This window comes from Natator depressus, chromosome 4 (assembly GCF_965152275.1).
Source record: "Natator depressus isolate rNatDep1 chromosome 4, rNatDep2.hap1, whole genome shotgun sequence".
Taxonomy (NCBI): Eukaryota; Metazoa; Chordata; order Testudines; family Cheloniidae; genus Natator; species Natator depressus.
In genome coordinates, this window is record NC_134237.1 from 108,454,062 (window position 1) to 108,468,302 (window position 14,241).

A 14,241-nucleotide genomic window follows, 5' to 3' on the forward strand; every position below is an offset into this window, starting at 1 on the left:
ACAAATTGTGGTATTTCATCAGAACTATAAACAAAATGCCATAAATAACTCTGACATTAGAATGGAAGTAATGTCCAAATAGTTTCTGTTAAAGGCATGCTACTTTTTATGGTTAAAAAACACATTGTATGTTATAAGGACTGTTTTTGAGTGGAATACATAGGAATTATCTTAGTTCCCTTGATATTATTGCCTAACAAAATGTAGCATTATTTCCCCAGAGAAAACATTTAGGTTTTTAATTTTGTTTTGCCATTTGAGGGAAATTTTTGGACATGTCATTTATTTTAAATAAAATGCCCACTACAAAATGTAAAATAAGTGACAGCTTCTACAATTTCCATCAAATGTATGACTGTATTGTACACCACATAAATGTGGTCATAATAATCATCAGTAGGAGCTAAGTCAATACTGCAAAACTAAACCAAAGCAAAAAGATCATAAGGGTTCAATGCAGATTTAAAATGAGTTTGCTTTAGTTGTGTTCACATCCCTTTTGTGTTTCCTTTCTGAAAACACTGAAAAGATTTTGTCTGGGAAGAATGCTTTGAAAAGCTCTCTCAGGATTCTATGCTGCTGGCTTTTGGGTGGTTTCAGTGAGGGAAGATTCTTTGCAGCCTGTTTAACTGGTTTGGTGTGGGTACCAGCTCAGCTCTTACATTTGCACCTGGGAGCTTTCTTGGTGGTGGTAGTTGGGGTCAAATAATGGCAAAACCTTTTGGCCTTTTGCTTCCCCTTGCAGTGTCAATCTGCCAATTCTGAGGAAAGAGGGGGTGCTGCTCCATGGTGCTTCCCCATGAACTTTCCTCAGAAACCTAGAAGATGATAATTTTGAAGATAGTCATTTTGAGGAGGAAAAACCTCAAAGCCAATGAAGAAAATCAGAAAAATGTCGTTTAAAATAGTCCAAAAATCCTATGGAAAGCTTATTACAAAAGGAAATGTGGAGCCAGTGTCTGCACAGTTTTGGAAACAGAGGGAAATTCTCTCTCAGAGCTGGTCCTAAACCCTGGCTCATAACCAAAGATCTAGTTTGCCTCCAGTTGCTAATGGAGGGAAATGCCCCACTATAGAGGCATGTCTGACACGGAGAACACAGAGAAATTGCAATTTCACTTTTGTTTATGGAGTTTCAGGTGATTCAAGTAACACTAACTTTTAGGTCACACTACAGACTAGGAAATCACCTGTGAAGAAGAATAAGAGAGAAAGATTGTTTGCATGTATTTGTTCTAAAAAACAAAGAAGTGTAAATATCTTGCAGAAACTTATCCTTTTGTTTCAGTTTAACACATACCATTCTATATACCATTTTTCATATTAAGGTAATTTTCCAATTGAAATTATGTGCTTAAAGTAGTAGTAATCTTTCAATTCCATAAAATCTGACACTACATTCTGTCAAAAAATATTCCTTCTTCTAAATGTCTACTGCAAAATCTGACTTTAGACCCCAGACAGCAGGAGATCATACACATTTTGTCTTGAACTGTAATTTATTGTATTTGGGTTCACCTGTAAATGGCAGATGCTGGATAAGATCCTGTGTCATAACTGACCCTCACTCGACCACGATACAGCTCCACTGCTATATGATCTCTGTCACCTTTGTACAGCAGGATTCCACTGTCTTCATCTGTGGCAATCTAGTGAAAAAAGAAACACTAATTTATAAGGAAATGAATCCAAATAAACCTGACATGCTAAATGGGTTGCACTCATTCCCATGGCCATTACCAATATTTCTTTCTTTGTTATCAAACTCTGATTGGGATAGTCAGATAATAAAAATCATTTTTTTCCTACCAGTTATCCATCAGTTATGATGCTAATTTCACTGGTGATTCTAGTTCTCTGTAGGTCAGAGGGTCTAAAGTTTTTAACTGACCTAATGACAACCTTTATATGTATGCATTTGTTTTATATGTATGCATTTCTCCCCCATGATACATGATCAGGACACATGCCAACTTGCAGTGATTTATGGTGAAGAAAATGACCATGACTCAGGATCGGTTCTTGCCAATGTACCCCTTCTTACCTGCAGAGTGATGTTGGTCTGAGGGTGGACCTTGCTTGAAGGAATTTGCAAGTAGGATTCTTTGTTCACAAAGTTTATGCTGACCAGCTTTTCGCATTTGTCACCCTGGTAACCTGACAAACACTGACATATCGGTTCATTTACTTTTATGATGCACTGAGCTCCATTCTGACACTCATAGTTATCACAAGGGCTGGTGCGAGGGAGAACCATTGGTGGTGAAAACTCACAAAAAAGGCCACTAAATACAAACACAAAAACCAGTATTTCAGACAAAATCACCCCGTGGTATGATAAAAATATAAACGTTTGTCCTGTCTTCAAGTCTCTCTCACCTGTAACCTTCTGGGCATATACATGTATACCCATTCACTGCATCAGTACACTGTGCTCCATTTTTACACTTGTTGTCTTGACAGTCATCATAGTCAATATTACAGTGTTCTCCTACATATCCAGGCGTGCAATCACATCTATTGAACAGGAAAGTATATTGGTTAGTACTATGCCTGTCTATAAAAACCATATACGTAAGAAAATGCCAGAGATGTAGTATTTTATTAACTGATTCTGAAGTGCAGCACTATTTAGAAAATCAATTTTTCGAGTCACATTTTAATACAATGCACTATTAAAATATAACTTTATATGGTGTTAAGAGCCTGTATATATTGATTCATTACATCAGAGATCTACAAACTGAGGGGCGCATCCCTTTAGAGGGCACAGACGAATGTTCAAGGGGGCACCCAGCTCTGCGCCTGGCCCCAGTCCTGGCTGCTTGTCCCATGCCCCCGTCTGCCGGCCTCGGCTCTGATCCCAGTCCTGCCCCTGCCCCCAACTGCGGCCCCAGCCTTGGTCCCTTTACCCTTGTCCATGTTCCCCCACCCTGGAGCAGGGGCCCCGCTCCCAGCTTTTTTTAAGTTCATTGTCCTTATTCTGCTGCTCTCACTCCTTCCTTTCCTTAGAATCATGAAATCTATCATTTCATGTTCACTTTCATCCAAATTGCCTTCCACTTTCAGATTCATTACCAATTCCCCCTGTTGATCAGAATCAAGTCTAAAACGGCTTCCCTCCTGATTACTGCCTTCACTTTCTGAAACAAAAAGTTGTTCCCAAGAACTTAGTGTTTTGCCATATTACTTTTCCAATAGATATCTGGGTAGTTAAAGTCCCCCATTACTACCAGGTCTTATATTTTACCCTTTACATTGTGGTTACTGATTATCTGATATTATATCAAGTACATTCGGTGAAAATCTAAAAGGCCCTCATGAATCAGTCTGACCGTTCTCCTTGGAATATCTGAGTAATGTACATCAACTCAAAATAAGGAAATATGGTAAACTTAGTTGCTGGGAGTCAGAAAAATAGTCCAAGACTTATGTTCTTGTGCAGAATATTTTCTCTGTCAGTTATTAGATAACAATGAATGACGCAACATTGCATTTACACAGGCATGTTAGAGTGATCATAACTGTTTTTTTTAAATTTCTGCTAACAGCATTTAAAAGAACTAACTCTGTTGCCTATGAACCAAAGTGATTGCAGCATGGTTTTTTTAATTTTCTTTAACATAAGAAAATAAAAACGGACTTGAAGTGGTGTATTTTCAATACTGTATGCAGGGCTTTGACAATGCAAATATCATCATTAACGTTAATAGGAGTTCTTCAGTTAAAGCCTCACACATTAAGTTGAAGGAGTGCTCAGAATTATTTAGCTCACAGATCAATGGACAAGATTACAAATCCATACGTGCAATAACACAGCTGTCTAAAAGTTAACTATATGTTCTCTCTTTTTTCTTTTACGAAACACCTAACTACATCAGTCTTTGTGATCACCTCACTGATTCTGCATTCAGTCTCACACTTTTATGCCTACAACTTGTTTAGAAGTACTGAGTTTAAATTTAAATGCCCATAACTCTTTAAATTAGGTCCATCAATATAAATTTATCCAAATCTCTCTTAAGTCTTTTATCTGACAAAAAGAAATGAGTAAATAAAGGAAAAACAGAGTATAAAGCACACTATCAAGTTAAAAAGCTGACTGAGATACATGCTCAAAGCTACTGAGTGTGTTATTTTCTGGTTTAAAATCTCAAAATGTAATATGCAAGTTTTATGTCCTATGTAAGAAAGTACAAGAGGCAACAATAGTTTTATTGATTGACCATATGAAAATGAATAAATGCATATAATATTGAACAATGTTCATCAAAATAATTCTTAATATTGTGATCCACTTTCAAATGATCAGCTCCACTGCATGTACATTTGAATATTTCCAAATAAAGTTTGGCTTTTTAAAATAACCTGTTATTTAAAATGTGCTAAGAATATCAATTTTAATGGCAAAAGCTGATTTTGAACACTGTAAAATATGGCACATAAAACAGGTTGCTCATGAATGAAAGTTTAAAGCAGCAGATTTCCTAAATCTACTAATCTAAAGTCCACTACAATACTTTTTAAGAGTGCATACTAATTAATGTTAATAAGGATGTCTTGTAATTAAAGCTTAGTCTTCCTGGTGATGAACTTCCTTATGTTATAATGGCTTCAATGTGTCTTACTAATAACCTGTCTTGTAATTACTACTCACAAAGCAGTACAATAATCCCCCTTTAATTTAACTTAATTATTTTCTTCACAGTCCAACTTTCCAAAAGGATTTTGTGTAGACGGTCACAGAGAATGAAACTTTCCATTCTTCACTGGTCCTATTTAATCCACACTTCTAAAAAACAGTTAATTCACTAGATACTTTTCTAGTTAATACATGGGTGTACATGAAAACAAATGGGTCAGGTTCTGCCATTGATATGTGATCCTGAAGGGGTGGAGTAGAATAAGAGAATGGTAGAAATAGTGTAGTTGAAATATGACAATATTTTATGCTTACTTGTATCCTTTGGGTGTCAGGATGCACTTTGAGTCATGTTGACAAGGGTTCAAGTCTTGGGCACAGAAATCTAGTTTCTCCTCACACAACTCACCTGCAACATAATATACACTGTCAGTTCAGGGGGAATACCACAATGCCCTGACAATGGCAATAGCAACACTTAATATAATCAGCCACTGTGATTTAAATTGTTAATATTGAAAAATTCTATACTTTATAATATGTAAGCAATTGATATATTCTGATTTTTCCTGATATCCTCCAGGAAACAGCTTCTCCAGACCAGTCTCTCCCATTCAGCCAACAGTATAAATGCAATTTCTTGCACTTATAATTAGGGCTGTCAAGCAGTTAAAAAAATTAATTGCGATTAATCACACTGTTAAAAAATAAGAGAATAACATCTATTTAAACATTTTTGGATGCTTTCCACTTTTTCAAATATATTGGTTTCAATTACAACACAGAATACAAAGTGTACAGTGCTCACTTTATATTTATTTTTGATTACAAGTATTTGCACTGTAAAAAAACCAAGAAATAGTATTTTTCAATTCACCTAATACAAGTACTGGAGTGCAATCTCTTTATCATGAAAGTTGAACTTACAAATGTAGAATTATGTACAAAAAACTGCACTAAAAATAAAACAATGTACAATTTTAGAGTCTGCAAGACTACTCAGCCTACTTCTTGTTCAGCCAATCACTCAGACGAACAAGTGTGTTTACATTTGCAGGAGATAATGTTGCCCACTTCTTGTTTACAATGTCAGGTGACAGTGAGAACAGGTTTTCTTCTCATGGCTGTCTTACAGACGATGTCGCAAGATATTTATGTGCCAGATGTGTTAAAGATTCATATGACCTTTCATGCTTCAACCACCATTCCAGAAGACATGCGTCCATGCTGACGATGGGTTCTGCTTGATAACAATCCAAAGGAGTGCGGACCAATGCATGTTTATTTTCATTATCTGAGTCAGATGCCACCAGCAGAAAGCTGATTTTCTTTTTTGGTGATTTGGGTTCTGTAATTTCTGCATTGGAGTGTTGCTCTTTTAAGACTTCTGAAAGCATGCACCACAGCTTGTCTCTCAGATTTTGGAAGGCACTTCAGATTCTTAAACCTTGGGTTGAGTGCTGTAGCTATGTTTAGAAATCTCATATTGGTACCTTCTTTGTGTTCTGTGAAATCTGCAGTGAAGGGGTTCTTAAAATGTACAACATGTGCTGGATCATCATCCAAGACTGCTATAACAAGAAATAAATGGCAGAATGGCAGGGGACATACAATTCTCCCCCAAGGAGTTCAGTCACAAATTTAACACATTTTTTTTTTGAACGAGTGTCATCAGCATGGAAGCATTCCTCTGGAATGGTGGCCGAAGCATGAAGGGGCATATAAGAAAGATTAGCATATCTGGCACGTAAATACCTTGCAGTGCCGGCTACAAAAGTGCCATGCCAATGTCTGTTCTCACTTTCTGGTGACACTGTAAATAAGGAGAGGGTAGCATTATCTCCTGTAAATGTAAACAAACTTATTTGTCTTAGCAACTGGCTGAACAAGAAGTAGGACTGAGTGGACTTGTAGGCTCTGAAGTTTTATGTTGTTTCGTTTTCGAGTTCAGTTATGTAACAAAAAAAATCTCCATTTGTAAGTTGCACTTTCGCGACAAAGACATTGCACTACTGAACTTGTATGATGTGAATTGAAAAATATGATTTCTTTTGTTTATCATTTTTATAGTGAAAATATTTATAATAAAAATAATATACTTTGATTTCAATTACAACACAGAATACAATGTATATGAAAATGTAGAAAAATATCCAAAATATTTAATATTGGTATTCTATTGTTTAACAGTGCAATTAAAACTGTGATGAATCATGATTAATTTTTTTAATTGCAATTAATTTTTTTAAGTTTATTGCATGAGTTAACTGCAATTGACAGCCCTACTTAAAATATTTTGCACTTTAAAGTAATTATCTACCCATGGAGACTAGGAACACACTACTACCTCTATTTTCTCTCACTGATACAAACAGGCCATCAGCATTCTTTTTCCCCCCATTCAACATAAGCAAACTACACATAGTGATAGTACATATATATGCATATATAATTAATGGGCATATATCCTGCCCATATTGTGCTTAGGAATTCACAAGTCAAGTGGTCCTGTAGATTCCAAGGATTACCCCTCTTGGCATTTGCTCCAGTTAGCAATGGAAGTAGAGTGAGCAGAAGAGAACCAACACTGGTTACTGAAGGAAGAAAAGGTGAGAAGACTGGGGGTCCCAAACACTCATCCTCACCACTGAAGTGGCCCTTTGCTGTGAGGAAGCAGGAAAGCTGCCATGCAACTGCTTCGACACCACACTCACCCATCAGTGCTTACTGTCTGTTTCCTACAGTGGCTCCATGCAACTGCCACCATACATAGGGAAGTAGTACCCAATGGCTTCAGCCTCTTTCCCCAATTATTAGAGGACATAAAAATTGATGCAGAAGGACAAAGCCAGAAGGTCAAAGAAGGAGACATGAGGTGAGGAGAGGGACAGTACCATTTGGGACTTTTTCCCCCCAAAGGGTGAGAGAGTTGGGGAAGGGAGAAAGATGAGAGATGCTAGTGTGGGTTAGAATATACTTTTTGGAAGATTGGTATGGGAAAAGAAGTGTGTGTGTGTGTAAATCCAAATACTGTTGTGCCCTTGATATATCTGATAAAAAAGCAGCTAATTCACATAGTTAATCATTCACTTATTCCTCCTTATAATCATGTGAAACCATCTATAATAATGTTTACAATAAAGATTTTATTTTGTGACTACTTTACAGTAACCACCAGAGAAGCCTTGTTTCTTTATTCAGCATAGTAGTTACTATCATATCTTTTTATGTGGTCAAGGAGTGGGTAATGTTTTGCTGAGCATGTGCCACAATTATAGAACACTGTGTTTTAGATCTGTCTCTATAAATACTCAAGGCAAGGGATGACATTTTCCAGGCAGCCAGGGGGTTTAGACATATATTCTATTAAGAAACATGGAAGAGGTATAAATGCCTGTGACCATAATCTTTGGCATCTCCAGTCTGACCGGAAGGGGTGAATATGAAGGGGTACAAGCTGAGTGAGTTTCTGAGGTTATACACAGTAACCATTCTTCTTCCCTTCCTATGCTTCTCCAACACATGAGATAGACTTCTAAGCAAGATAATGGAGTGGCTGATACAGGATTTGATTAATGAAGTATTAAAAGGATGGTAACGTAATTAATGCCAATCAACATAGCTTTATGGAAAATAGAGTCTATCAAACTAGCTTGATATCTTTTTTTGACGAGATTACAGGTTTGGTTGTTAAAGGCACTAGTACTGACGTAATATACTTAGAGACTTCTGTAAGGTGTTTGACTTGGTACTGTACAACATTCTGATTAAAAAAACTTGAATGATATAAAATTAACATGGCACACATTAAATGGGTGTTTCTCCAGTGGGGTACCACAGTGATCTATTCTTGGCCCTATGCCAAATACCTTTTTTTTTAATCAATGACCTGGGAGAAAACATAAAATCATCACTGAAAAAGTTTGCAGATGACACAAAAATAACGACTAGGACAGATCGCTGACTCAGGGGAATCTCGATCTCTTGGTAAACTTGGTGCAAGCAAACACTACACATTTCAGTATGGCTAAGTGTATACATCTAGTAAAAACGAATGTAGGCCATACTAGCAGGATGGGGGATTCTGTCATGGGAAGCAGTGACTTGGAAAAAGATTTGGGAGTTGTGGCGGATAATCGGCTGAACATGAGCTCCCTGTGTGACTGTATGGCCAAAAGAGCGAATGCTATCCTCTGATGCATAAGCGGAAGAATCTTGAGGAGAAGTAGAGTGGTTACTTTACCTCTGTATTTGACACTAACATGTCTGCTGCTAGAATACTGTGTCTAGTTCTGGTGCCCACAATTCAAGAAGGATGCTGATAAAGTGGAGAGGGTTCAGAGAAGAGCCATGAGAATGATTAAAGGATTAGAAGCCTTATAGTGAAAGACGCAAAGAGCTCAATCTATTTAGATTAACAAAGAGAAGGCTAAGGAGTGACATGGTTACAGTCTATAAGTTCATACATGGGAAACAAATATTTAATAATGGGCTCTTCAATCTACCGATATAGAAAGATATAATACAAGCTGGAAGTTGAAGCTAGATAAATTCAAACAGGAAATAAGGTGTAAATATTTATGTTTGTGCTGTTCTAAACAAAATATGTCTGAAACATACATGTCTAAAAGGTGGAAAGAAATGGGCACAACACTCTATTCACAAGCACTAGAGGTGAAGTCAAAACAACCTGTAAAGTATTTTTCAGCCATCTGTTGTAGAAGAGCTTGTTTTTTCAATTCCATGGCAAGCGTTAACTTAATCTACAGTCCAGTCCCAAAGTGGGGTGTTAGTATGCACCCTGGAGATCTGGACTTGCAGCTGAGAAAATTCACACAAATAATATTCAACATATAGCAATGCAGATCCAGACTTGACCATCAGAAAATCCATACCAAAGCTTTCCAAGGGGGTTTGGTAGCACACTATCAATCTATTAAGATATATTTCCTGTAGAGCTGCACTGTCTTAATGACACAGACTGCCAATTTCATAAAGCCATGTCAAAGTGTACATGAATTAATAATACAAGTCCATGATCTCCTGATAAATGCTGCTCAGTGGTTCTCAGGGAAATTGCCAATAATAATATTATTTAATCAATATTTACGGGCAACTGAAGAAAGTTCAAACACAAGCCACTAGGGCTGACTAACCCACAGGACTTGAATTCTGTTCTCAAAGCCTCTTGTCTTGTCTGCCTAAAAAAGAATCCCACAACAATATCAAATACTGACCCTTCTCTCCTAAAGGACTGGTATTCAAATAAATAAACGGTTAAGAGGGAGTAATTCTTCACACACATACAATCAACTTGCAGAACTCACTGATGAAGAAATTACATAGGCAAATAATTTTTTAATATTTAAAGGGTGAAATACATCTTGGTGGAGAATCTAAGAGAATTCTAACTCCCATGATCATAAACTGAAACCAGCAAAAAACCTGTTTTATTTATCTAATTTATGTGTGTTCTATAGGCTAGAAACATTTTTAAATGAAAACTTTTTTTTACTTCTGGAGCACAATTCTTCACTAAATTATATGACTGTGGAATCACATAATATATTATGTCCTTATCTTGAGTGATATTAAGAGGTCCCTGCAGAATGCTAGTGAAACTCAGTATTCACAAGACTCAGACACAAACCTCCTATAAATGCCCCCCACTTGGATTTTCTTCTTACTTATGCACCAGAGAGGCCTTCAGAAACTTTCAGTATCAGGCACTATGTGCCTAATGAAGTAAGAAGGCAATCCCAGCTCCAGAATTTCTAGCTCCCAAGAGTCAATAAGTAACTTGACAAAATTTGGAATCCTACAAACTCTACAAAGGACCCTTAGAAATAATTCAGTATTGAAAACCCATAATACCTAGAAAAATCCTCTCTAATTGACATTGATATGACATGGACAATAATCTCCATCATCACTAAAACGACGAGGAGTCTGGTGGCACCTTAAAGACTAACAGATTTATTTTGGCATAAGCTTTCATGGGTAAAAACCCCCACTTCTTTAAACATGTATTGCTTGTTCCACTGGTCAGAGATTGTGCCAAAGGCTGCATTATTACTGTCATATTATCACTGGCCCTGACATTTTAAATTGCCTGGGGGACTGCCAAATGTGGCAGACCTCTCTGTGGAACAGGAGTTTAACACTGTGCAATTCTCCTAATGTTCTAGATCTGGATGTGGAGGGTGTACCGAAGTAGAGGGGGCATGGCCGGAGTACACTGCACTCTAGTAACTGTCAGCTGGAAAGCGGCTCCAGCTCATGGATAAGGGAGTTTAAAGCCCAATCCTCTAGCTGTGGCCAGTGGATACTGGGTACAGTTGAAGGCTGAGGACAAAAGTTCAAAATTGAAACTCAGCTGCAAACACAGTTTTGTATTGTTTCACTTGAAAATATAAGATCAATCCAACTTTGCTAGAATCTGGGCCTACAGTTGCCAAATGGTCTGAAAACATCAGCAACCACTTCTGAGGACCTGGTAAGAGTTTGATTTTTTATGGAAGCTTTGTACAATATATAGACAGTGCAGTCTAAGGTCTGACTGGGATATGAACCTATTGTCCAACTAAAAGGTCTTCTGACTCTTGTTGACTTGAAGGGTTACTACATAATATGTTCTGGGAGTATGAAAGGAAGGAAAATATCCCCTTACATTTTTGCAAATTTTTATTTCAAAAACCCAATGAGGGAAATGACCAATATTGTGAAGTAAATCAAGAAGTCAGTCCAGACAGAAATATTTAGTTCAAACAGTACATTAATAAGTAATCTAAGAAGGGAAATATTGCACTACAGCAAGGAAATGGGAAATCCTGTGGCCAATGTGATGAAGAAAGAACATAAAGAACCATATGAACAAAGGCCAAGTTTTAAGTAAATATGATCTATTTGATCAAAACAACCATGGATACGCTGAAAGATTTACAGACAAGAGAAGCAAACTAAAAACAAAGTTTTCGAAGAAGCTTCAGATTAGCCTCCAAAATTTGAACTCCCGAAATGTTATTTTTGCATCTACATATATACCAGAGAAAAAACATAAAAATAAATAAATAAGAGATAAAATGCATAACTGCCCATCTAAGTATTTGCATAAGCACAGTTGTAGGCACCCAAAATATAAACTAATATAAAAAAACCCTAAAAATTAAATAAAAAAACTTCTAGTTAGTGATGAATAAGCATGAAAAACCACTTTTTTAGGTGCACTGATTTGAAGAACACTTCTGAAAAGTTGTTCCTAAAAGAGTAAATAGAGGGACAAAGAGTGAAGTTCTAAAATCATGAGTTCTCCAGAATTTAATCAGTATGGACAAGATGCAAGGGAGAAAATCAATTTTAAAAAAATTAAGAGATAGTGACAAAAGTGAAATACCTACGAAAAGAAATGGCAGATTGTGCTTTTTGTCTTTATTCAGAAGGAAAACGTTGGAAAGCCACCTAAATCAGAAATTGTAGCTCCAGTTTTTTAAAACATACTTCAGGTAAGAAAAACGGTTGTGATACTACTGTGCATCTTTAATTCAACAAAGTTTCACATCAATGTTACATGTGTACAGTCATCCACTCATTCACCCATTTAGTAAAATGATAACTGTGGCTTTCATAAGTTCCCTGCCAAGTGATCAGAGTCTTAAAGACTAGAAAACTGCTATAAAACAATTGTTGTATTTTCTAAATAATTTAGAAGATCAGGCAAGGACAGATTAATTAGTTTAAATAGTTGTGCGGAAAATATCAAAAACAATTCTATAAAATAATTCCACAGTTTAATTTCTAAAGCTTAAAACAGTAGCAATATAATAAATAATAAGGAACAATACAATCAAGTTCAAAAGGATTTAGATCATTATTGTTGTTATTTTGGATAACTGGATATGTAAATTGTATGTATATAGACTACATTATTTACAGAGGAGTTGGGAGGCGGTGTAACAGAAAATGAAATTATAAATGAAATAACTTGACAAAGTACCAACCAAGAAAATTATCTGAAGGTATTACTGAAATATTCTTAAACCATCAGCACTGCAGCAAAGGACCGAATCAAAATAAGAAAAAATAGTAGTCAATTTTAATCACCATAACAAAGTATACAGTGTTCCAAAGCAATATACCAAGTGTACAGGGCAGGCTTAATTGAAGTTAAAGTAGTTACTGGATGGAGAGAGAGAGAGAGAGAGAGAGAGAGTGTGTGTGTGTGTGTGTGTGCGCGCGCGCGATTATTTTTTATTTTGTGCTAGGCCACCATAAATTGTAAGTCTATTTCTGCAGTCTTTTAACTTTCCATGAAAGTTATATAGTTTTTCCTCCTCATGTTTTTGACTGAAGTCACTAGTTATTAACTACATCTGATTCATACAACAGATTGTTTTAGAGAATGTTAGTTCTAGTTAAACTATATGGAGTTAAAGTGGAACGTTGAGAGTTTGACAAACTACACAATATAAGGTTTCAGAGTAGCAGCCGTGTTAGTCTGAATCCGTAAAAAGAAAAGGAGTACTTGTGGCACCTTAGAGACGAACAAATTTATTAGAGCATAAGCTTTCGTGAGCTACAGCTCACTTCATCGGATGCATACAGTGGAAAATACAGTGGGGAGATTTTATATACACAGAGAACTTGAAACAATGGGTGTTACCATACAGACTGTAACAAGAGTGATCAGGAATTATTACCAGCAGGAGAGCGGGGGGGAACCTTTTGTAGTGATAATCAAGGTGGGCCATTTCCAGCAGTTGACAAGAACAGTAGGAGGGGAAATAAACAAGGGGAAATATTTTACTTTGTGTAATGACACATCCACTCCCAGTCTTTATTCAAGCCTAAGTTAATTGTATCCGGTTTGCAAATTAATTCCAATTTAGCAGTCTCTCGTTGGAGTCTGTTTTTGAAGTTTTTTTGTTGAAGAATTGCCACTTTTAGGTCTGTAATCAAGTGACCAAAGAGACTGAAGTGTTCTCCGACTGGTTTATGAATGTTATAATTCTTGATGTCTGATTTGTGTCCATTTATTCTTTTACGTAGAGACTGTCCAGTTTGGCCAATGTACATGGCAGAGGGGCATTGCTGGTACATGATGGCATATATCACATTGGGAGATGTGCAGGTGAACGAGCCTCTGATAGTATGGCTGATGTGATTAGGCCCTATGATGGTGTCCCCTGAATAGATATGTGGACACAGTCAGCAACGGGCTTTCTTGCAAGGATAGGTTCCTGGGTTAGTGTTTTTGTTGTGTGGTGTGTGGTTGCTGGTGAGTATTTGCTTGAGGTTGGGAGGCTGTCTGTAAGTGAGGACTGGCCTGTCTCCCAAGATCTGTGAGAGTGATGGGTCATCCTTCAGGATAGGTTGTAGATCCTTGATGATGAGAGGTTTTAGTTGGGGGCTGAAGGTGATGGCTAGTGGCGTTCTGTTATTTTCTTTGTTGGGCCTGTCCTGTAGTAGGTAACTTCTGGGTACGCTTCTGGCTCTGTCAATCTGTTTCTTCACTTCAGCAGGGTAGAAGCCCTCTACACCAACATTCCACACAAAGATGGACTACAAGCCGTCAGGAACAGTATCCCCGATAATGTCATGGC

At 37.0% G+C, this 14,241-nt stretch overlaps 1 protein-coding gene across 7 annotated transcripts in view; it reads right to left on the minus strand.

The window, feature by feature from the left end:
* The window catches only part of SLIT2 (slit guidance ligand 2), a 419,356-nt gene that overhangs the window by 26,426 nt on the left and 378,689 nt on the right, over positions 1 to 14,241 (minus strand). For all 7 annotated transcript variants that reach the window (XM_074951617.1, XM_074951610.1, XM_074951615.1 and 4 more), the window contains 4 exons: positions 4,958 to 5,051; positions 2,380 to 2,517; positions 2,045 to 2,285; positions 1,519 to 1,649 (listed from right to left, as the gene is read on the minus strand). In XM_074951617.1, coding sequence (XP_074807718.1) covers positions 1,519 to 1,649; positions 2,045 to 2,285; positions 2,380 to 2,517; positions 4,958 to 5,051 — 604 coding nt within the window. The remainder of the gene's footprint in view (positions 1 to 1,518; positions 1,650 to 2,044; positions 2,286 to 2,379; positions 2,518 to 4,957; positions 5,052 to 14,241) is intronic.